General features: G+C 41.9%; 1 protein-coding gene across 1 annotated transcript; it reads left to right on the top strand.

Annotated features, from left to right (window-relative positions):
• The first annotated feature begins 206 nt into the window (after positions 1 to 206).
• Positions 207 to 12708, top strand: peli2 (pellino E3 ubiquitin protein ligase family member 2). Its single transcript, XM_040137555.1, has 6 exons — positions 207 to 557; positions 5666 to 5795; positions 8126 to 8227; positions 9052 to 9249; positions 9434 to 9622; positions 9818 to 12708. The coding sequence occupies exons 1-6, from the start codon at positions 481 to 483 to the stop codon at positions 10394 to 10396; spliced, it is 1275 nt and encodes a 424-aa protein (XP_039993489.1). The 5' UTR covers positions 207 to 480; the 3' UTR covers positions 10397 to 12708.
• The last annotated feature ends 6833 nt before the right edge of the window (positions 12709 to 19541 follow it).

Below are 19541 nucleotides of genomic sequence, written 5' to 3'. Positions count from 1 at the left end.
TCCATGGACCATGTGAGGTGGTACAAGAATGGAGTTGTACTCTGAGTTCAATGATTTTGTTTACTAAGGAATAACTTAAACGCAATATCTTTTCACTTGCTGTAGTGAATAACTTTGAATAAATATATAAAAGCTAGTTTGGACAGAAACACAAATTTAAACTCAGTTAGTTATGAGTCCCCCCTACACAAAGTGAAGTACAAGAGAATGGTACGTTCCGGTACTGCTGCTCGCTGTTTTTGTATCTGCTTCAGAGCCGAGTCAACCGCCAACTAAGTTACATTTTGCTATGTCACGGCAAAGAAGTTTGAGACCAGTCTATTTCTAGAAAACTGGATTCGTCAGGGGACACAGACATATACCGCTGGATATACGATCTGAAATGACCGCGTGTCGTGTTCTTTGAAGGGAATTCCTGGTGATTTTTGAGCCGCTGTTACTACTGTATAGCTAACGTTACACAGGGAAGCCAGAAGCCTCATGTTTTCGTCAAGCCAAGAGGAGCACTGTGCCCCGTCCAAAGACCCAGTGAAATACGGGGAGCTAGTGGTGCTGGGGTAAGTTGAGCCGTTGTGATGTTTATTTTTGGGATAATTTTACTTTTTAGACACTTTCACGGTGGACGTGAAAGCGAGTATCTTTCTTGAGGAAGTTTCCCGAGAGGGCTTTCGCATAGCTAACTTAGCTACGCGACTGTAAGTTCCAAAAATAAAGTGTGAATTAGCAGTAATTTGCTTTTATTTAAGCGAAAGACTGATTTTTGTTTTACACATACAAACCTATAGCTATATTAAGAAAATACGCAAAGCCCAGTAGAGAAATTCACGCGCTCACGTTACTCCACAAATCAGACACGTGCGCAGTCAGAAATATGTACATTTTCGTTTTTTAGAGTCGGTGACGATGTTTCATGAGCTAATAACTGGGGATAAAACAACAGGCTGGCTACATCTGAACATGCCAACGTCCATGAAATAGATACGTTCACGACAACTTTAGTAGCTCGGGTGAAATGAATCTCATACTCAGCAACTCTGACCGGGGCGCTCCTTCCTACCTTCAAGTTGGATTCGTGGGTTTTAAGGAATTCGGAAGTGGTAATGGCCCCCTCCCCCAGCCCCCAGGGTTCTTCCTTTTTACAATGCTATCTGTAGCTCAGACCAAACAACTTTACATCTGCATAACACACCATTTCTCTAGTCTGGGGCACATGAACTTCACGGTTTCTATGATTTCCAAGAGGCTAGATTTGACTGACACGTTACTGTTGCATTGAGTAGTTTGAAATCACATACCTCGCTTTTCCCAACAAAAACGTTGATTTCTTTACATTCTCTAAGGTCTGCTGGTCACATGGTCAGGTAGGGGACCGTAACCATTACCAGGCTTTTGCAGTACCAGCCCAAGAGTGGGGGATATGGATAAAATCCCCTGTAACGATATATGTATATTTTGATATAATACATTTTCGGGGGGGGGGGTTGAGAAGCTGTTTATGGATACAACTACCAAACATGATCTGTTATTGGCTAATCCAGAAAACCAAGAATCAAGATACTTAATTACAAGGTACTTAATTACATTCACATTCAAAATCATATCAAAATATGGCCATAGAACAGTACTGCCCATTTATTTGCAATATTGTCCACAATGGCCTGATACGACCCCAGATAATACTGCAGTATCAATGGCATGGCAAAGTGAAACATACAGTATACAGCATATATTGTTCAATCGCCCTATAGCAGCCTCTATCAGAGACCACAAACTCTCTGAATGCAGTTTTCTTTCATAGTCAAGTTACCTCTCTGTAAGGTAGTGTCTATAATGAGCACTTATTGGTGATTCAGTTATTTTTTATCTCTGTGTACCTTTGCTTATATCAGTAAAGCTGATAGTAATTTTTGTCACGGTAAAACACACAGAAGCGTTTTTACCAGAGAAATTACTTAAATTATAAAACACATTCACCGTAGTTACCAAATAATTCTATGTCGATCGATTAATCGATTATTTGTTTCAAATCTAATTTCAAGTACTGAAAGTTGACATCAAATGTCTAGTCAGATTTTGTCTACTTATTCTTTCATTAGATGGATAAAAGATCCAGATTAATTTATCCAACCACTTTATTAAGGCAAGGTTCTTGCATTGTGTTTAGACTGCATTTAACGTGTGAGTACTTTGACTTTTTTTGTTAAGTTAAAAAAAAGCTTTTATAGAGAAAAACAGATGTATTCTTCTCAATAACATTTCAGTAGTTTTGGCATCGGTACTGAAACTCTCATATTGGCACTTGGCTATTTCAGACACAACCCAGCCTTAATCTGTTGAGGTATAAAAAAAAAACAACAACAAACGAGTAACAAAAAACATGGAAACTATATTGACATTCGTATACGTGTCTTATCCTGTCACAAAGTAAATAATGATGTGGCTTTTTCTTTGTTGGTGTCAGAACTATTTCAAAGCCACTACTGTGTTTCTTATGAATTTGTTTGTGAAAAACCGCAGCCATGTCATGATAAACAATGATGTTTATGCTGATAAACTGTGGAGGACAGCAGCTGCAACAGATGATGGAAAACAACTGCTGTGTCGTCAGTGGAGTTTGGCCAGGACTGAAACTCCTTTGAAAGTTATTAAAACTTTAAATGAACATTAGTAGCCGTCTGTGCGGGGCTATTCCATTTATATAGTGTTTGTTTAAAGCACTTGAAATGAAATGATATATGAAGATTATATACAGAGCATGGTAGAGTGTGGTTTTGTCCCCTGCCCTCCACCCATACACTCACAGTCATACTGCTTATTACAAGGGACAAGAAGTGCTGACTGCTTATTACCCCGGGCTGAACATGTGGCATGTTTAAAGCTGATGCTTTTGTTCTCCCTCTTGACATAAAGACACATATTTGAATCAGATGTGATGGGTGTATAATCACTGCCATGTCATCACATCCCATTGATAAAACTGATGGTAGACAAGATAGCTGACAGCATGGAACAAAGCTTGTTTGAGCAGCAGTTCCCTCAGTGGTTTGTTGCCATGACCGAGGTGGCTCTTATTACTTGCATGGCTGCCCCCCATCTCCGCCTGGGCGGGTTGGCTTGGTGCTGGTCAGTGAAGGGGGGTGGGCGGCTGTGTGGGTATCCTGGAAATGAAAGGACGGATTGATCAGGACCCACCCTTTGCCTCTCCTCAGCTTCCTCTGTCCATTGTGGCCGAGAGACTGGGCCTATTGATTGAACTTTGTACATTTTTCCCTAAAAGAAACGCTCGGTAGAGGAAGTGTATAAATCAACTTGGGGACATCTTTGGTACAAACTGGGACTGTTTTTTGAGATTTGATGCCTCGTTTTTATTCATCCAAGGAGAACGATTTTCTTTTGGCTGCCTCAAATCAAGGTGGAGCTGGTGTGGTGTCAGTTTTTTGTGCAAGGTCAAATTAGTCAGATGGATTACTCGATGCCGTGGCAGCTTGAATCTGAGTCAGTTGAATGATGCTCTCCTTACTCACGCTGCCATCTGGCTGTCTGCCATGTAGTGAGGATGTATTGGAGATGAAATTGTAAAGATCAGCTTGACCTATATGAAACACTAATAGCCTGTAGTCTTACTTTGCAGCAGCATCTGACCCCTGTGCCATTTTATGTGAGTCTTTAAGGCCACCCTGTCTCTGTGTCATGCTAATGAGTGTTATAACAACTCAGCATATCTCCTCCTCATTCTGTGAACACTAGCCTTTCATGTTAGCATAAGAGGTAAGAGGTGCTGTTGTCTGCTTAGTGCAACCCCTGAGGATAGGTGATACTCCAGTCCTCTAATCCCTGCTCCTAAGTATTGGAAGGTGAATCTGCTGTCTGTCTGGCACAGGTCAATAGGGAAAGCAATCACAATTATTTGGAGTGCAGCTTTAAAGAGCCTGTCCTAGCTAATGTGACGGTAGGGGTTCCTGGATGACAGAATATTATTCCTCAATGTTACAAAGAATAATAGAAGGCATTCTCAGAGAGCCATGGTTATATTCTGCAGTTAGAACTCATCGTGGCGAAAATGCTAAGCTGCATATCATCTGATTGTAGGCTGTATGTGAGACATCCAGGCACAGGTATCCAGCAGATAGGACCCTTCAACTAAATAGAAGTCTTAACAATATGTAGGCCTGCTGTAGCAAGTCTTTATTTAGGTGGGGAGTATTAGGACATGCTTAATGAAATTGGAGTATATAATCAGCACAATGTTAAATTCGATTTAAAGTGTGTTTATTAATGAGAGAGCATCAATATTTCTAACTCAAATGGATCTTCTTTCCACTCAAGATCATTAATGTGTTTACAGGCTCTGGTTAATAAACACCATTTTTTTTCTTTAGTTTTAATTGTGCTTTTTCTTTTTCACCTTGTCACCAGAGTAGATCTCTTTTAAAAGTAACATGTAAAAGAAAACCACTATTAGACAATAATGAACATTAGAACTAAAACCTGAAGACTATAGGGGATGGTATAAATATTTTAAAACACTAACACAGTTATCTAACCACTATTTTTTTTGTTATTTTCCTCCTGCTGTCAGTGTATTAGTTGTAGTTCTGACCAAAGTATCATCCAGTACCACTCTAGCTCTCTGTAGGTGGCTTGTCCTACCGGCCAGCTTGTACACTGTGCTGACTGGGACCATGTGTTTCCATGCTTGGCCAGCCGTGTGAAGACATGAGACAGGTGGGCTAGCTTGGGAGGGCGGTAAGATGGAGCAGAAGGAGGCTCTTGATGTTACTGTTGCGTTTGTGTTGCAACAAAGAGTAGAAATGTCAGATTATGTGGTGGTTGGTAGAGTTCATGCCCTCATGAAATCTACTTCTATGTAAATTTGAGGCTTTCAGTAGAAATATTTCCGTTGTGTAAAGTGTCTGTTCAGCACACTGTGGTAATATGTGAGTGTGTGACAGAAGGTCTGTGTGTTGGATGGAAGTAGAGCATGGGGTGTCCCAGCTGTAAGAACCAGCTGGTGGATGGGGAGAGGACCAGTCCTACCGGAAGGGTCTTCTTCTTTCAAAAGGAGCAGCCTAGGCTAGGTACCTCACAGCAGACTGAAGGACAAAACTAGAATCTAGTATTAAGAAGTGAAAACAGAGAAGGCTCTTGGATGCCTCTCTGGTAAGGCTTTGAAATCGAGACCTTCGAGCATTCTGTATCAGTGTATAAAATTCAGCTTTAAGAGAATGTGTTGCAGTCAAGTGAGCCAGCACTCCACCCAGGCTGTGTGTGCCCAAAGTAATAGCAAACCTGACGTGCATCTTAAAATCTGTTCCTCCCTGGGACACAGTGCAAAAGAACAGCTGCAGTTTACACAGAGTTTGCTCACTGAAATCATAAGCACCAGAGTTCATTATGTAATAAGAGACATTATCCAAGGTAACGCTTAGATTGCTAATAGGGTGAATTAGATTGCCAGTGATGTAATGCGTGGAAAAGCTCCTTTTCAAAACACACAAATGTTTCTAATTCTCCATGTTTACTTGTTATATGATTGCAAGAATTTTGCCCGTAAATCTCATTAGACACATCTTTGTGCATCTACATAAACTGTTTGCATTTTCATAAAAAAAAATTAAAAGTGGATTTGCTGTCCTTTTCCTCCACCCCACCCCCTCTATGACAGGTACAATGGCTCTCTGCCCAATGGAGATCGGGGTAGACGGAAAAGCAGATTTGCGCTATACAGGAGGACCAAAGCCAATGGTGTTAAGCCGAGCACTGTGCACATCCTCAACACACCCCAGGCCAGCAAGGTACAGAAAGGATCAGAAGATGAATGAGTGATTTGATGAAAACACTCTCAGTGGGAATGAAAAAAATTCCTGCTTGTCTTTTGATGTATATTTTAGACAAAAATGTATGAATGAATGCAAATGATTAACTGAAACAGAGAGTGCTGAGTAATTTTGGCAATGCACTTAGGTAGTTTGGAATTCGTATTGTTATTGAACTCAGCAGATTTTAGATCTTGAAAAGCAAAACTGACTTTTTCAGAGCAGCACCATGTTTTTTTTTCTTTTATTATTATTTCAGTAGCTTATGGAACATGCCATAAACCCCTTTACATTATTGTTGGCAGACCTCACTGTTGACATTTCCAATACAATAACTGCAATTTCTGGCCAGGCCTCATAGCCTCTGCTTTGCACCAGAGTGCGTGCCAGAAACTGCCCCATCCAGTATAACATGTCTGCCTTCATGCATTCCTGCCTTTGGTTCCAAAGCAAAACTGCTAAACAAGCTGGAGGACCTGCTTACCACTGCACCTCTTGGAGGCCAATATTTCAGACATTTGTTGAGAGTTTAGCTTGCTGGCCAAAGGCCCTCTGGTTCAGGTTACTCTCACCATGCAGAACTTGACTCCTGATATCTGCTTAGAGGTTTTTTCTGTGACTGGGGCTTTTTCATCGCAGACTGTGCATCATTCCATTCGAGTTTGAGCTGAGCGTTCCCGCTGCTTCATAACTCTAAGTTGTTTCGTAGACTGTTCAGAAAACCCTGTTGCACTGGACATGGCTGTTATTACTGCACAGCTCAACTGAGCAAAGCCTGTCATTACACAGTCAGTCACAGACTGCTTCAGAGACGGGAACTGCTGTGACTTTCTTCCCTTTTTACAACAGTTCCTCTATGCCACCCTGCTACCAGGCCTGGGATTACAAGGGTGAACTGAGGAGGAAGTTGTTGCAGTAGGCTGGCCCTCCAATCTCAATTGTACACACAGTCAAAAAGAGCCATTCCTTAAAAGACAAGCAGGGTGGTGATCTTGGCTTTTTATGTTGTTTTATATTCTATAGCAGTCCCCCCAACCTCCTCCTGTTCCCTCACAGCGTAGCAGTCTCATACAAATGAACTTAGAATGCTCTGTGGCTGAGAAGCTGAGAGGGAAGGCTCACATGTCTGTGCACACTCTGGTGTTCATGACAGATAATGAGGAGCTCCCATGATGCCAGTGCCTACTTCCTATTCAAATCCTGCCCCTGCTTTCTCGTCCTCCCACTTGATCTCAATTACTCCATTTGAGGGTGTGTGCGACATTTTGGGGGTGTGGTGTTGTGCTTATAGAAATAAATCTTTCTCTTTAGAGTGCGTATGAACAACTTTTAGCCATTGAACAGGTGGAGCACCATTTGTTTGTAGCAGTTCAGTCGAGACAAGACTGCGTGTGATGATGACATTTGTCCCCGTCTGTCTCTGATGTTACAACAGAGTGTGGCAGTGTTGATGACCCACTTTTCTTCTCACTCTTTTCCTCCTCCACGTGACAAAGAGAGAGAGAGAGAAAGAGAGAAGGGGTGGGGGGTGTGTTTGGAAAATGGAATTTGCAGATTAGAGTGGGATGATAGTGGCGTGTGGTAAAGTGTTGATGGGATCTGGGCTTGAGTGGCTTTAACCCAGCCTTCCTCACTACACTGACTGAGGCAGCTCAGCTGGTAGACAAGCTTGTGTTAACTGAGGCCAGTGGGCAGTTTATGGTCACTGTCATGTGAGTGTGACTTTACACACTCTATTCTGTTCCTCTTCCAGAAATTCCTGCCACAGATCTTTGGTTTTAGGTAATATGATGAAGAAATAATGCAATAAGCCACGTTAGTTCTTGCTTTAGATTATGTTGTAAAAACCACAATAACAAACTTTACCATAATAAAAAGTCTAGGAATTTTTTTAGTTGTAAATCAAATTGTTAAAATAAGGACAAATAAACATTTTCCTCCAAAAATGCTATAGTTGTTGTTGACTTTTGGGTCTGACTCATCAGTTGAGTGCAATGCATTTTAATAGTTAGGTTAGATTTTCCCTAATCTTTGATTTAACCTCTGCAACAATGCAATGATTGCGTAAGGCATTTGGTAGTTTAGTACCTGTTTGCGAACCTCTGGCACCCTCACATCCGGTGTTAAAGCCACATACCAAGACATCAAAGGGTTTCTCCTGACTTTGCTATGACGCAAAACAATAAAACACTCAATTGTTGGTTGTGTGTTTATACTTCAATCATCAAGATTACATGTACTTGATGTCTTTAATATGGTGTCACAAATTGTATTGTGTGAGTGTAATAAGTTCATTTGTTATGTTTCAGGCTGTGAACTGTAAAGGCCAACACAGCATCTCCTACACACTGTCAAGGAACCAGACGGTAGTGGTGGAGTACAGCCATGATAAAGACACAGACATGTTTCAGGTAAAAGCCAGTTGACACTGTTGCATGTTTTATTACTGTTGAACAACCTACTGGATCCTCCAGATTTGATTTATTGTATGTGGTCCAAATAGATGCACATTTTGTAATCTTTCCCCCTCTTGAATCTCATCCTCGACCAGGGATTGCTTGTGCCCTGTGTTGTGCACTGTCAACTGTTCTGTCTGTAGCATTAATCTGAATATACAGAAAGGAGATGATGACCAGAGGGAAGTTAGCACTGCAGACACATGCTTCACATTCAAGCTTGTGTTGTGTCCTTGTGTCTGTTACACAAACAATAAATGGAAACAAAGACGCAGCAGAGAAGGGGTAACCATTTCAAAAATAGGACTGAAGGACAATTTGAGATTTTAAAAATGAGGAAATTAAATGGGGAAATGTTTGTTCAGGTTGAAGAATGTTTGGACATTTTTTAGTGTTGAACTCTGATCTGCATAAAATAAGCCTGAAATATTGTTTTTGGGGGGGGAAAGGAACTTGGATTTTTTTTGTTGTACTGATATAACAACATGCTGCTGTACGGAACTTTGTGTACCAAAGTGTATGGTGTCTCATCATTTTTTTATCACACACACACAAACGCAGCAAAGTGATCTTGAGCAGCATAATTCAAATGTCAAGCTGCCACACACTGGCAAAAGGCTGAAGTGCCAGGAAGCAGAACAGTTCAGAGTTCAGATGTGTGCAGAGAATTAAAAAGAAAGCGCTGTCTGTGTCCATGTCCATATCAGCGTATTGACAAGAGATCACAAGAAACCATATAACAATATAGCATGATATTGATCAATTACTGTGTTTTGTAGATTGGGCGTTCCACAGAGAGTCCCATAGACTTTGTGGTGACTGACACAATAGCAGGAGGCCAGGAGGGAGAGGAGACTCCCATCACACAGAGCACCATCTCCCGTTTTGCCTGCCGAGTTGTCTGTGAGCGTAACCCCCCCTACACTGCTCGCATCTATGCAGCCGGGTTTGACTCCTCCAAAAACATCTTCCTCGGGGTAATTACTAATTAGTTTACAATGGCAGATATACAGTATCTTTATCTACACTGCTGTCTTCTATCTTCATAACCAGATAAACAAATGCAATTTATACTACTGTTAACGAAAGTGGGGGAAAAAAAGTGGAATGCCACAAAGCACACCAGTTTGCACCATCATCTGTGCTCTCCCTTGCTTACAGGAAAAAGCTGCAAAATGGAAAAACCCTGACGGTCACATGGATGGCCTAACAACCAATGGCGTGCTGGTAATGCACCCCAAGGGTGGATTCACAGAAGAGTCCAAGCCCGGCGTTTGGAGAGAGATCTCTGTTTGTGGGGATGTTTACACACTGAGAGAGACACGCTCAGCACAGACCCCAGGCAAACTGGTCAGTATCTTCAAACATACAGTGTACATATACAGCAAAAGTGTCACTGTGACATAACTGAAGCATCACAGAGTATTAAGCAGATGTTTCTCAAGTCTAATTTACTTTTGCGATGATCTTATGTGTGACATAAGCATTCTTTCTTCCCTTTGCTAAGTTAAACTAAATGTGTGTCTGCTACATCACCCTCTGCAGGTGGAGAATGAGAGTAATATACTGCAGGATGGCTCCCTGGTGGATCTATGTGGAGCTACTTTGCTGTGGCGTACAGCAGAAGGCCTCTTTCACACTCCCACCCAAAAGCACCTGGAGGCTCTCAGGCAGGAGATCAACGCAGCGCGGCCCCAGTGTCCAGTAGGTCTCAACACACTGGCCTTCCCCAGCATGCAGCGCAGCCGCGCCCTCTCCTCCCTGGAGGACAAGCAGCCTTGGGTCTACTTGGCATGTGGCCACGTGCACGGTTACCACAACTGGGGCCACCGTTCAGAGCAGGAGCCCAACACTCAGCGAGAGTGTCCCATGTGCCGGGTGGTGGGGCCCTATGTACCGCTGTGGCTGGGCTGTGAGCCAGCCTTCTACGTGGACACAGGTGCACCCACGCATGCCTTCGTGCCATGTGGACACGTGTGTTCGGAGAAGTCAGTCAAGTACTGGGCGGAGATCCCTCTGCCCCACGGCACCCACGCCTTCCACGCCGCCTGCCCCTTCTGTGCCACCCAGCTCAGCCTCACTCAGGGCTGTTCCAAGCTAATCTTCCAGGGCCCGGTGGACTGAACTGAAGGGTCCTGCTCTGGCAGAGAAGATTACACAGGAATGCCAACATGCTGTGAAACTGTTCAGATTATTTTGTGCTTTCTTTTGTTCATGTAAGCCAGCTGTGGAAAGGAGTAAGTCTTCTCAACTTCTGGTCATATACTGTGGATTCTGCACAACAGAGAGCCATTACAGATTGTTCAGGGCCTCCTGTGGCTGTTTGGATGGCCGCTGTGGGATACAGAGATGTGGAGCACACTGGACCACAGATCCCTGGCTCTGCCAGACTGAAATACTGTTTCAGCTGTCCTGCCAACCAACCGCTTTAAACAAGGCTCCAGCACTGAGCTGTTTAAACTACAATGCCTGCTGGTTTTCCATCAGAGGGCTGTAGGATTAAGGTTGTAGAAGGAATGAATCGTTTTTACTCATGAATCAGACTGAACCAGATAATAGCGAGCAGGTGTAGCCGGGTCTGTTGAGAAAGAAAAAGTGGGAAGGGTTTATAGTCTAGTTCCTGGAGGGTCAGAGACAAAGTTTTTACATAGCCAGACAGCTGGACTGTTGGCTGGGAGAAAAGCCAGAAGAAACTTGGGGTCTAATGGTTAACTAGTTGAGTGCTCCCCATTGGCCTCTCGGCCTGAACCCTTAATGGCATCTAGATCATGTAGCTCTCCAGAGGTGGCTTCCATTTGCTGAATGAACTCTGAGGGGTCTCATTAAACTGTGGGAGTATTTTTTAAATGAGAAAAGATGTTTTGTTGAAGGCAAAGGGAGAGGTCGTTTTGCATACAGAAGACATAAGGAAATGACAACCCACATGGATTCTACTCCACGTTTATCTGACAGAAGAGGTATTTTACTACACTGAGGCCCTTGTACTGTTTTGTAATGCAAATGTTAATATATTTTTCTCCTGCATAAATAACGTGTGTGAGAATGTTTGTGAGTGTGTGCGTGCATGTGTGACTGTGTGTGTAGGTTGGACTGTGTGGGTGCAATAGGGGGTTTTGTTTAAATCACCCTGCATCGTTTCACCCCAATCCCCTCTCTATGATCTCGCCCACCACCCAAAATGCTAACAGAGAGAATACAGGAATTAACCAAGCTCGCAGGGTTTGACAATGAATGTAATGAAATACATTGACTCTCCCGACCGGTGGTGCTTCAGTTATACAACTTGCTTACTCAATGGCTGTGCTGTTAAGATACAGGTAAGGTCTATTTGCAGTGGAAGACAACATTGGAAGTGGTACAACCATATGCCATAACCACACCTGCTTGCTGGCCTGCTATGTCCCTACCCCACACACGTACTGTATTCAGTCTGCACTGTTGTAAGCTTTATCCCATGCTGGGTCTGATCCAATGATTTATATGCTCTCAAACCTGGGCACAGTCTCAGCAGCATCCAGAGATTATACCAAATATAAGGAGGAGCTGTTTTCTCTCCACATGCAAGATGTAAACCCAAACTGCTGCTATGGTGGAGTGTTGACAGCTCTGGATTACAGTGAAGGCTGTTCAGTTGCATGCACCAGCTCAATGGGAATAATGATATTATCATACAAAATGCCAAATTTGATAAGTTCTATTGTGTGTGGATGAGTCAAGTTGTCCAAAACAAAGTAGCAGATGAATTGAAACTAAAGAATCTGGGACAAATCTGTGCATTCTTCTGTGATGTTAGCTCACCAGACTGTGGCCATATGTCAAGTGTAGTCAAAGGCATTATTCTGCCAGTAGTTTAAAAAATACAATAGTGAGCATTAAAATTATGAGATTGTTGACAGTTATGTTTCTATTATAGCATTGAAATGTTCTTCCAAGTTGATGAATGAAATTCAGAGGTACTGCTGAGGGGCAGAATCCACCATCATTAAGGGCTCCTAGACTTCACAAAAAAAGATAATATCTCAACTGCAGTGGTGGACTGCTGGAGTGTTTTTCTTTTTGGTTCCTTCCTAACAGAAACATACTTAGCATTCTTAAAAAGAATCGGCAGCATTACAATTTGCTCGTACCAGAGAGCATTTCTGAATCGCTTGATTTTTTTTTTTTCCTCCAGATTTTATGTAACTGCCATGCAGGGTCACGTACTAAGCCACATACTATACAGTAGCATTCCTTTCTAACGCTTTCAGCTTAAACACTGTGCCCGTTGCTTAAGACCGTGTTCTGTAACAGCTGCAGAGTAGCTGCCTCAAACATTCCTCCTTGGTAAACATGGGTGGGGCCCTCAGTTCACCCAAGGGCTTGTTCTATGATTTTGTCTCCTACAGGAACTCTGTACACAAGCCATAGAACGCACTGATGCTCCCAATGCCTCTTTTGCAAAGAATAAAATATTTTTTAAAAGTATGCTAGAGTGAGTTGGTTGTCTGATTTCCTGCTAGACAGTCTAGTACAATGTTGTACTTGAAGTCATGTCCTGGGACACGGCAACTTTCAAATGATCCACTGATTTTTAAAAAGGTATGTGCAGTCGATGAGGATTTGCCGCTTTTTATTCATCTACTGTCTTTGAACTCCAGATGTCTCCGCTGTGTTCACACAACACAGCAGTAATGTTTAATCACAGTTACATATGTGTTTCATCATTCCTCTGTATGAGCATTGCCCTGCTATCTTGGTTGCCAAAATGCTTCTGAATGTTGATAGCTCTATCAAACACAGTATTTTTTTTAGATAAGGGATGAATTTTCTTGAAGTCTATTTTATTCATGTTCTCTCTTATCAACCTTATCTTAATATTTACCATGGGAAATGATCGCATGACCAACATTGCCTGGTGTTCTGTGCAGGGTGTAGTTTTCTATTGAAGCCAGAGGAGGGCACTATTTCCTCAACAATACAGATGTTGGCACTATGACCACCAAACCACTGAGCTCGTGGCATCAAATAGTAAAAAAAACAGAGCAAAGAAATGGAAGTTTGATGTTTTTTCGAAAACGACTACCGTATAAATACATCCCAAACATATCTGAAACAAGATAAATTGAATTAACTAAATTGGCATGCCTCTCTCTCTGTCTCTCTCTCTCTATGTATATATATATATAGGCTACTACAGGCGATGTGTGTAGGCTATTTATATAATTATAAGATAGACATTTACTGATTAATCCACTACATTCCATATGTTTTTGCTTTTTTTCAAATTAATTATACTGTCCTTAGATTTATTTCAGATTTAAATCCAGGCATTGTTCACAGGACGTGCCTGAAAAATATGCACATTTGTGAGCAATTTTTAGCTTTTATTTTTCTGTGCATGCAAGAATATTACATGACGACGATGATGACATTTTCCATCACTTGCAAGTGACTTCATCTCCTCTATAATAAGGGCACATGAAAGGGATTTAAATACATAACATGTCAGTTAGGCGTTTGGAGAGGAATGGAGCTGTGGGATGCCATGCTTCCTAATTAACATTTCTGCAGTGGATGTGAGACGGGTTCATATGTCTGCACACTTGCCTGTTTTTCTGAATGACAGAAGAGACACTGAAGGTGACAGCATGCTAATTTCGAGATTGCTCGGTGGCTCCCCTGCCTTAAGCAGGGCAGGGTTATGCAAATAAAGCGCAATGATACAATTTTTTTTTTTTCTTCAACCAGCTTCCTGGATGAGAAAGTAAGGTTCATGTGCTATACTGATGCTGGGCTTTGTAATAAATTGACATGAACCATAGTACTCTATTATCACCTTTTTGATCCTAATTAACTTCTAACAGACAATATTTTTCACAGCCACAGAACTTAATTTCACAGGATCATATTTCAGCTGCATTTATATTGCTACTGAAAAGTTTGTGGCCAGATAACACGTTATTTAGCCGAGGCTAACCTATATGTAGTCCTTTTCCTGCTACACTACAAACAGCCTGCCCAACCCAAGACCCGTCCTACGGGATCAAAGCAGTGCAGGAGAAATACAACCACTGCCCATCCCTTAAAAACTACAAATCTTGTTCATTTAATCTGCACAGATCAGGAGAATGGCACACCAGACGTGTAGCTATGACATTTGGCCTGACAATTTGCTTATGGAGTAAGTGAAGTGTGGAGAGACTGTATGTCAACGAATGCACTGGATAATCTCTTGATATTAAAGGGGTACTCCTGCAATTTAGTACTGCACTTCTATGAAGCTGGGGGACTCACAAGAGACAAAAAGAACAATCAAAAAAATTGAGAAGTATTTGCAAAACAGTAGCTTCAACATAATGTTGCTATCTTGATCAGTATTTACTTGATTACTGCTGGTTTTTATGTTTTAAACTCATTTGGAGGACTACAGTCTGCTGTATGAGTTGAGCTGAGAAAGCCCTGCGAGAATTGCATTAGGAAACCATATAAAAACTATTTAGATGTATTGTAAAATGTAAAATGGTGATAAGGTCACGTCCTTAGCTCTACATTTTTTTTATAGATTTGTAGCTTTCACCTGACAACAAAACACATTGTACTGGAAAATAATGTGCAACGGTTGACTGTCACATAGCAAAAGTTACCTTCAACCAGCTGCATTTAAAGGGTCCACCCTTAGTCGTATGCGTTTCTTTGCGCCTCGCCTGCCCTGAGACCTAACATGTGAAATGCCACAGGTGGCTGCGGGCTGTGTGCCAAGCTATCAGCAGGACACCTTAGCTGGCAAGTTGAAGGCTGTGATATTTACCTCAATACCCCGGCGTGCAGCTGAGGCAAATTATATGCAGATCATCATCTGTAAATGGCAGATAGTGCTCAACTGCTCGTGTAAATTAAGCACAAGCACATACAACCCTCAGAAGCAAACACAAGGCACATTTGCCTCCCTGGTTGTTAATACAGTAAACTGGGCAGTCTCTTTTTAAAATGTAATCTCCCAGCAAATTGGACTGCCATGGCACGGTGGCACATAGTGGACGCTGCTGTTAATGCCTCTCGATTTCTGTCTTGTGTGGTTAGTCGCTGTTTGTTACGGAGACTGTTTTCATCACTTACCCACGCTGCCCTGATATTTTGCTTTAAGTTGGGCCCACGTGTCTTTATCCAGGCCCAAGGTCAAACACCTCACACAGCCCTAACACACACTTTTTAGTCATGCAGTTTGATCTCGTCAAACAAAACCATCACACTTTTTTTTTTTTTTTAATGCCGTAGCTTTGAGCAAGGTTTGTAGCAGTAACATTACACAATTCAAAGCTCTATGCAGTGCAGTTTGAAGAGGATTATGATTATATCAGGCCTATTTACTATTTCATGTGGCTCTTGATGATACTTTGTACTCAGCCTACTTATTACTTTCTCAATGAATAACAAATGAGTTGTCAAATAAAAGGCAAATAAACACAGGCTAAAGAGAAGCTGATACAAATATTTTATTAGAACATATGGGGGGGAAATAGGTTTGGAAAATCAAGCATTAAATTCAAACATTAAAGTGGGACAGAGTCGGCCTCTTTGAGCCCCTCATGCCCTCTTTCTCTCATCTGCTCTTACAGAGGCACATGTGGCGTCTTGCCTACTCATCCAAACAAGGGGACAAATTACTTTAATTATGGAGTAATTGCAGTCTTGTGTTAATTAAATCTTTATCAGTTCAAGTAAGTGGATTGCTCCCACATGGAAACCATGCAGCGACGTGCCGTCTTGCCCCCGCCTCCCCCTGCTCTGTCTAAATTTTCAGTCTACGACTGTCTTTTATTCACAGTCTTACCCAACTCTGCCTCTCCCTCACCCCCGGGTCTCACACTGAAATGACTGGGATTAGCGTCATTTGGGGAACGGGGTTGTTTTCGCCAACTCTGTCAGTAGCCAGCTGTTTCTTAAAAATACCATAACAAAACATGATAGCACTGGTGCGAGGGAGTGTCCTCCACTGGAAGATGAGATACAAGATTTATCTTAGGTTCCTGGTGTTTGACAAAATTGAATCCTCTCATTTTAATTGCTCTCGACTAGGTGTGCTGCTCCAGGCGATGGAAACAGGAGCTCTGTATGTTGTCCCTTGTTCTCTACAGACTATTATGTTCCATTGTGCAAAATGCCGATTATGATTTGCTTTATCCTTGTCATCTATCTTATTTAGGATCATTTAGGTAGCCACATGTTACAAAGGAACAGCAGTCAGCCTTGTTATTACGTGTGTTTGAGTCCCCTGCTTCTTGTAATGAGAACAGGATCACAGAGGAGAATTAATCTCTCTGAAGACTTATTCACTGGTTCAAGGCCTCACTACATGTCCGTTTTATAGAAAATGCAAGAAAATTGCCTTGTTTTGTTGACTTCGCGATGGCCTAGCATTTGATCCGAGGTTTGGAATATTTACACAGACACTTGTCATGTCTCTTGCAGCTTTTTGATCCAGTACATTGCTCCATACATTGTTTTTCTGAGTAAGAGGAAAGGGTGACATTTTTGCACCATAGAAAGTAGTGGATCCCCAGAGTGACTTGGTTGTGAATGAGTTGATGACACATTATAAAATACATCACAACTTTATTATCTATTGTGATTTTTTAGTTTGCTCCAATAGAACAAATTTGCTAATCTAAATGATTATTTTCACAGTCTATTGTATCATAATGTGCCTACAATCTTGTACAGTCTTGTGTATTTTCATGTTGCTTATTGTTTAAACCAGGCATTGTTGCTCTTTTGCATTGCCTGCTTCACACTTGCAGAAATGCAAATACCATGGTTGTTGATCTTTTAGCGTCTACAGTATGTGAATTTGGGCTTTTGGACACTGTCAGCGAGCAACTGTTTAGCAGTGAGAATGTTTATGAGACGATGAATGGGTGTAATATGACTGTGAAGCAGATTCAAAAGGGCTTAACTGGATTACACCTCATTTCAAGGATGCTTAAGGTAAGATTAAAACAGATATGTGGTAAGTGAGGAAAATACAAAATCAAATAGATTGCACTTCACTCAGTGGTCTTGTAAGCCACTTGCTCATGCATGGATGTCCTGTTTGTATTTGTGAGTTAAAAAAGAAAAAAAATCAGCAAAAAAATGTGAGACAATATGTAGATTGTTAATGTAAAAAGGACTTAGCAAAGGAACCATACAAACATTTCAAACAACAGTTTTGCTCTGTTGGACCATCACAATTCACCATTAATGCCATTTCTTATCTCACACTACAAATCCCCAGAGCTGGAACATTAGAACTCTCTAATCACACACACTGGCACATACTGAGTGTGTGTATATGCACTGTAGCACCACTCACACAGAAACACATACACAAAATCACACACACCTCACATATAATCTGAAAAGATAATGAATTTAATACCAGCGCTGTTACAGTCAACCAATGTTTGTTAATAGCCTGGTGCCATATGGAATGAGGGCCTCAACCATGTGGGTAATTCCTCTTTTTGGACAAGCTGTCAATAAAAGGACCTTGCATTTTCGGGATGCATGGGGTTGGGGGGTGGGGGGGGCTTGGAGGATGTGCTTAATCCAGCAGACTCTCTAATGATCCCTCTGCCTCGAATAGGAGCCACGGGACTCTGTGAATATGCTTGCAGCTGTGTTTTATCTTTCCTATCGGAGCTAGAATACGTGTTCATATTAACCCTCCATTGAGCATTTGTGTGTGCGCTGTACAGTTTGGCTGGGCGCAAGACTTTGGTTATCTGTGTGGCGGGGGGGAAATGGAAGTGGTAGTTTTAGGGAGAAGGCTTCATGACGTGCCTGATTACCCCCCACCTCCCCCCGTCTTCCCAAATTCACTGCATCTCCTCCCCATATCCCTCTGCCAGCACTGCAGCCCAGCGGATAACCAAGCGTGGATTAGCAGTGACATCACACTGAAGAGATGGCTGAGCCCGAGTGTGAGGAAGGGTGAGTACTTGGGTGCGTGTGTGTGAGTGTCAGATGGGTGTGAGCGTTGCGTGTGTGTTCAAGACTGATTAGACGGTGAGGGTGGTGGTGAGAGGGAAGCGAGGATTAGAGAGCCATCTGAGAGTTGGCTAGGTGCTGACACCACTCCACCTCACCAAGGGCTCAATTTACTGAGGGATCAGACTCATTTATGGTGGGCTGGGATTATTATCAGTTCAATAGGGCAATTTCTTTATTACAGTCACCCTTCAACCTGTGAGATATGGACACTTGTGAGACGCATGTATCTTGTTTCAGTTATAATCCGGTGCTTTTCTGCTACAATTAATGGTGTATGAGCAGAAGGTATGATAATGTTTAAATGAAGTAGTATTACTCTAAGTACAGGATCCAAATGTAAATTTTCAGAAGGAACTTAAAAGTGTCTCTTTATACATGAAGAGTGCAAGAAAACTGCTCTTTATTTGTTTTTTTAGGAAAAGCTGGTCACAATAAAACATCTGTTAGGAATTTCAGACAAATCCCTCCATCATACTTCAACTCCCGGGAGTTTTAAGAGGGCAATGGTGACTCTGGCATTTTTTTGTTTAAAAAAGGTTCCAAATCGGATAAGGCGGGCAGCTATGTTTGAGTTTGGGTTTTCCTGGAATGTCAACACTCTTAAGCTGGCCCTATGTATTGAACCCCTTGTAATGCATTAAGCATCACTCACCTGATTTTTCAACAGCACAGCCCACTGAGAAAACAGGTTTCGGCTGCATCTACAACAACAGAACAATAGTGAGTAGAACGAAAGACACATTTAGGTCCGGTGCCAATAATGAAGGAAGTGGAGGCTGTGCCACTGAGGCAGGTTTTCTAATTTGAGAGAGACCGACTGTGCAGAGGTCAGAGACTACAAAACACTTTCTTTCCTTTCATGGTTCATAGTTTGAAAGTGAAATGACACATGGTGAAATGAGGTATGCACACATACACAATTCCTAATTAAGACTGTAAGTTCACTCTTGACCTTGGAAACAGCAGAATGACCATAGAAAAACTCACCAAAAGGTCCCTTCCGTCGTTGTTCCAGAGCTTTTGATCATATCACATGATCTTCCTCAGCAGACGGAGTTTCTCTGCTAATAATGATAAGAAATATAAATGTTCAGATTTCCACTCAAGTTCATTTTTGACCATGAAAACAGCACTTGAAAAAGTGTCTTACTTTCCATAATGATGTCTGTAGATACATTTTAAACACTAGCACAAATCCCTGTTATGCTCGAAAAACAAATCAAAGATACAAGTAAATGTATAAAAATTAAGACAAAGA

Source organism: Xiphias gladius, chromosome 10, assembly GCF_016859285.1.
Source record: "Xiphias gladius isolate SHS-SW01 ecotype Sanya breed wild chromosome 10, ASM1685928v1, whole genome shotgun sequence".
In the NCBI taxonomy this organism is placed as follows: Eukaryota; Metazoa; Chordata; class Actinopteri; order Istiophoriformes; family Xiphiidae; genus Xiphias; species Xiphias gladius.
Note: the sequence above shows the minus strand (reverse complement) of the source record. Positions and strands in the feature narration are given on the sequence as shown.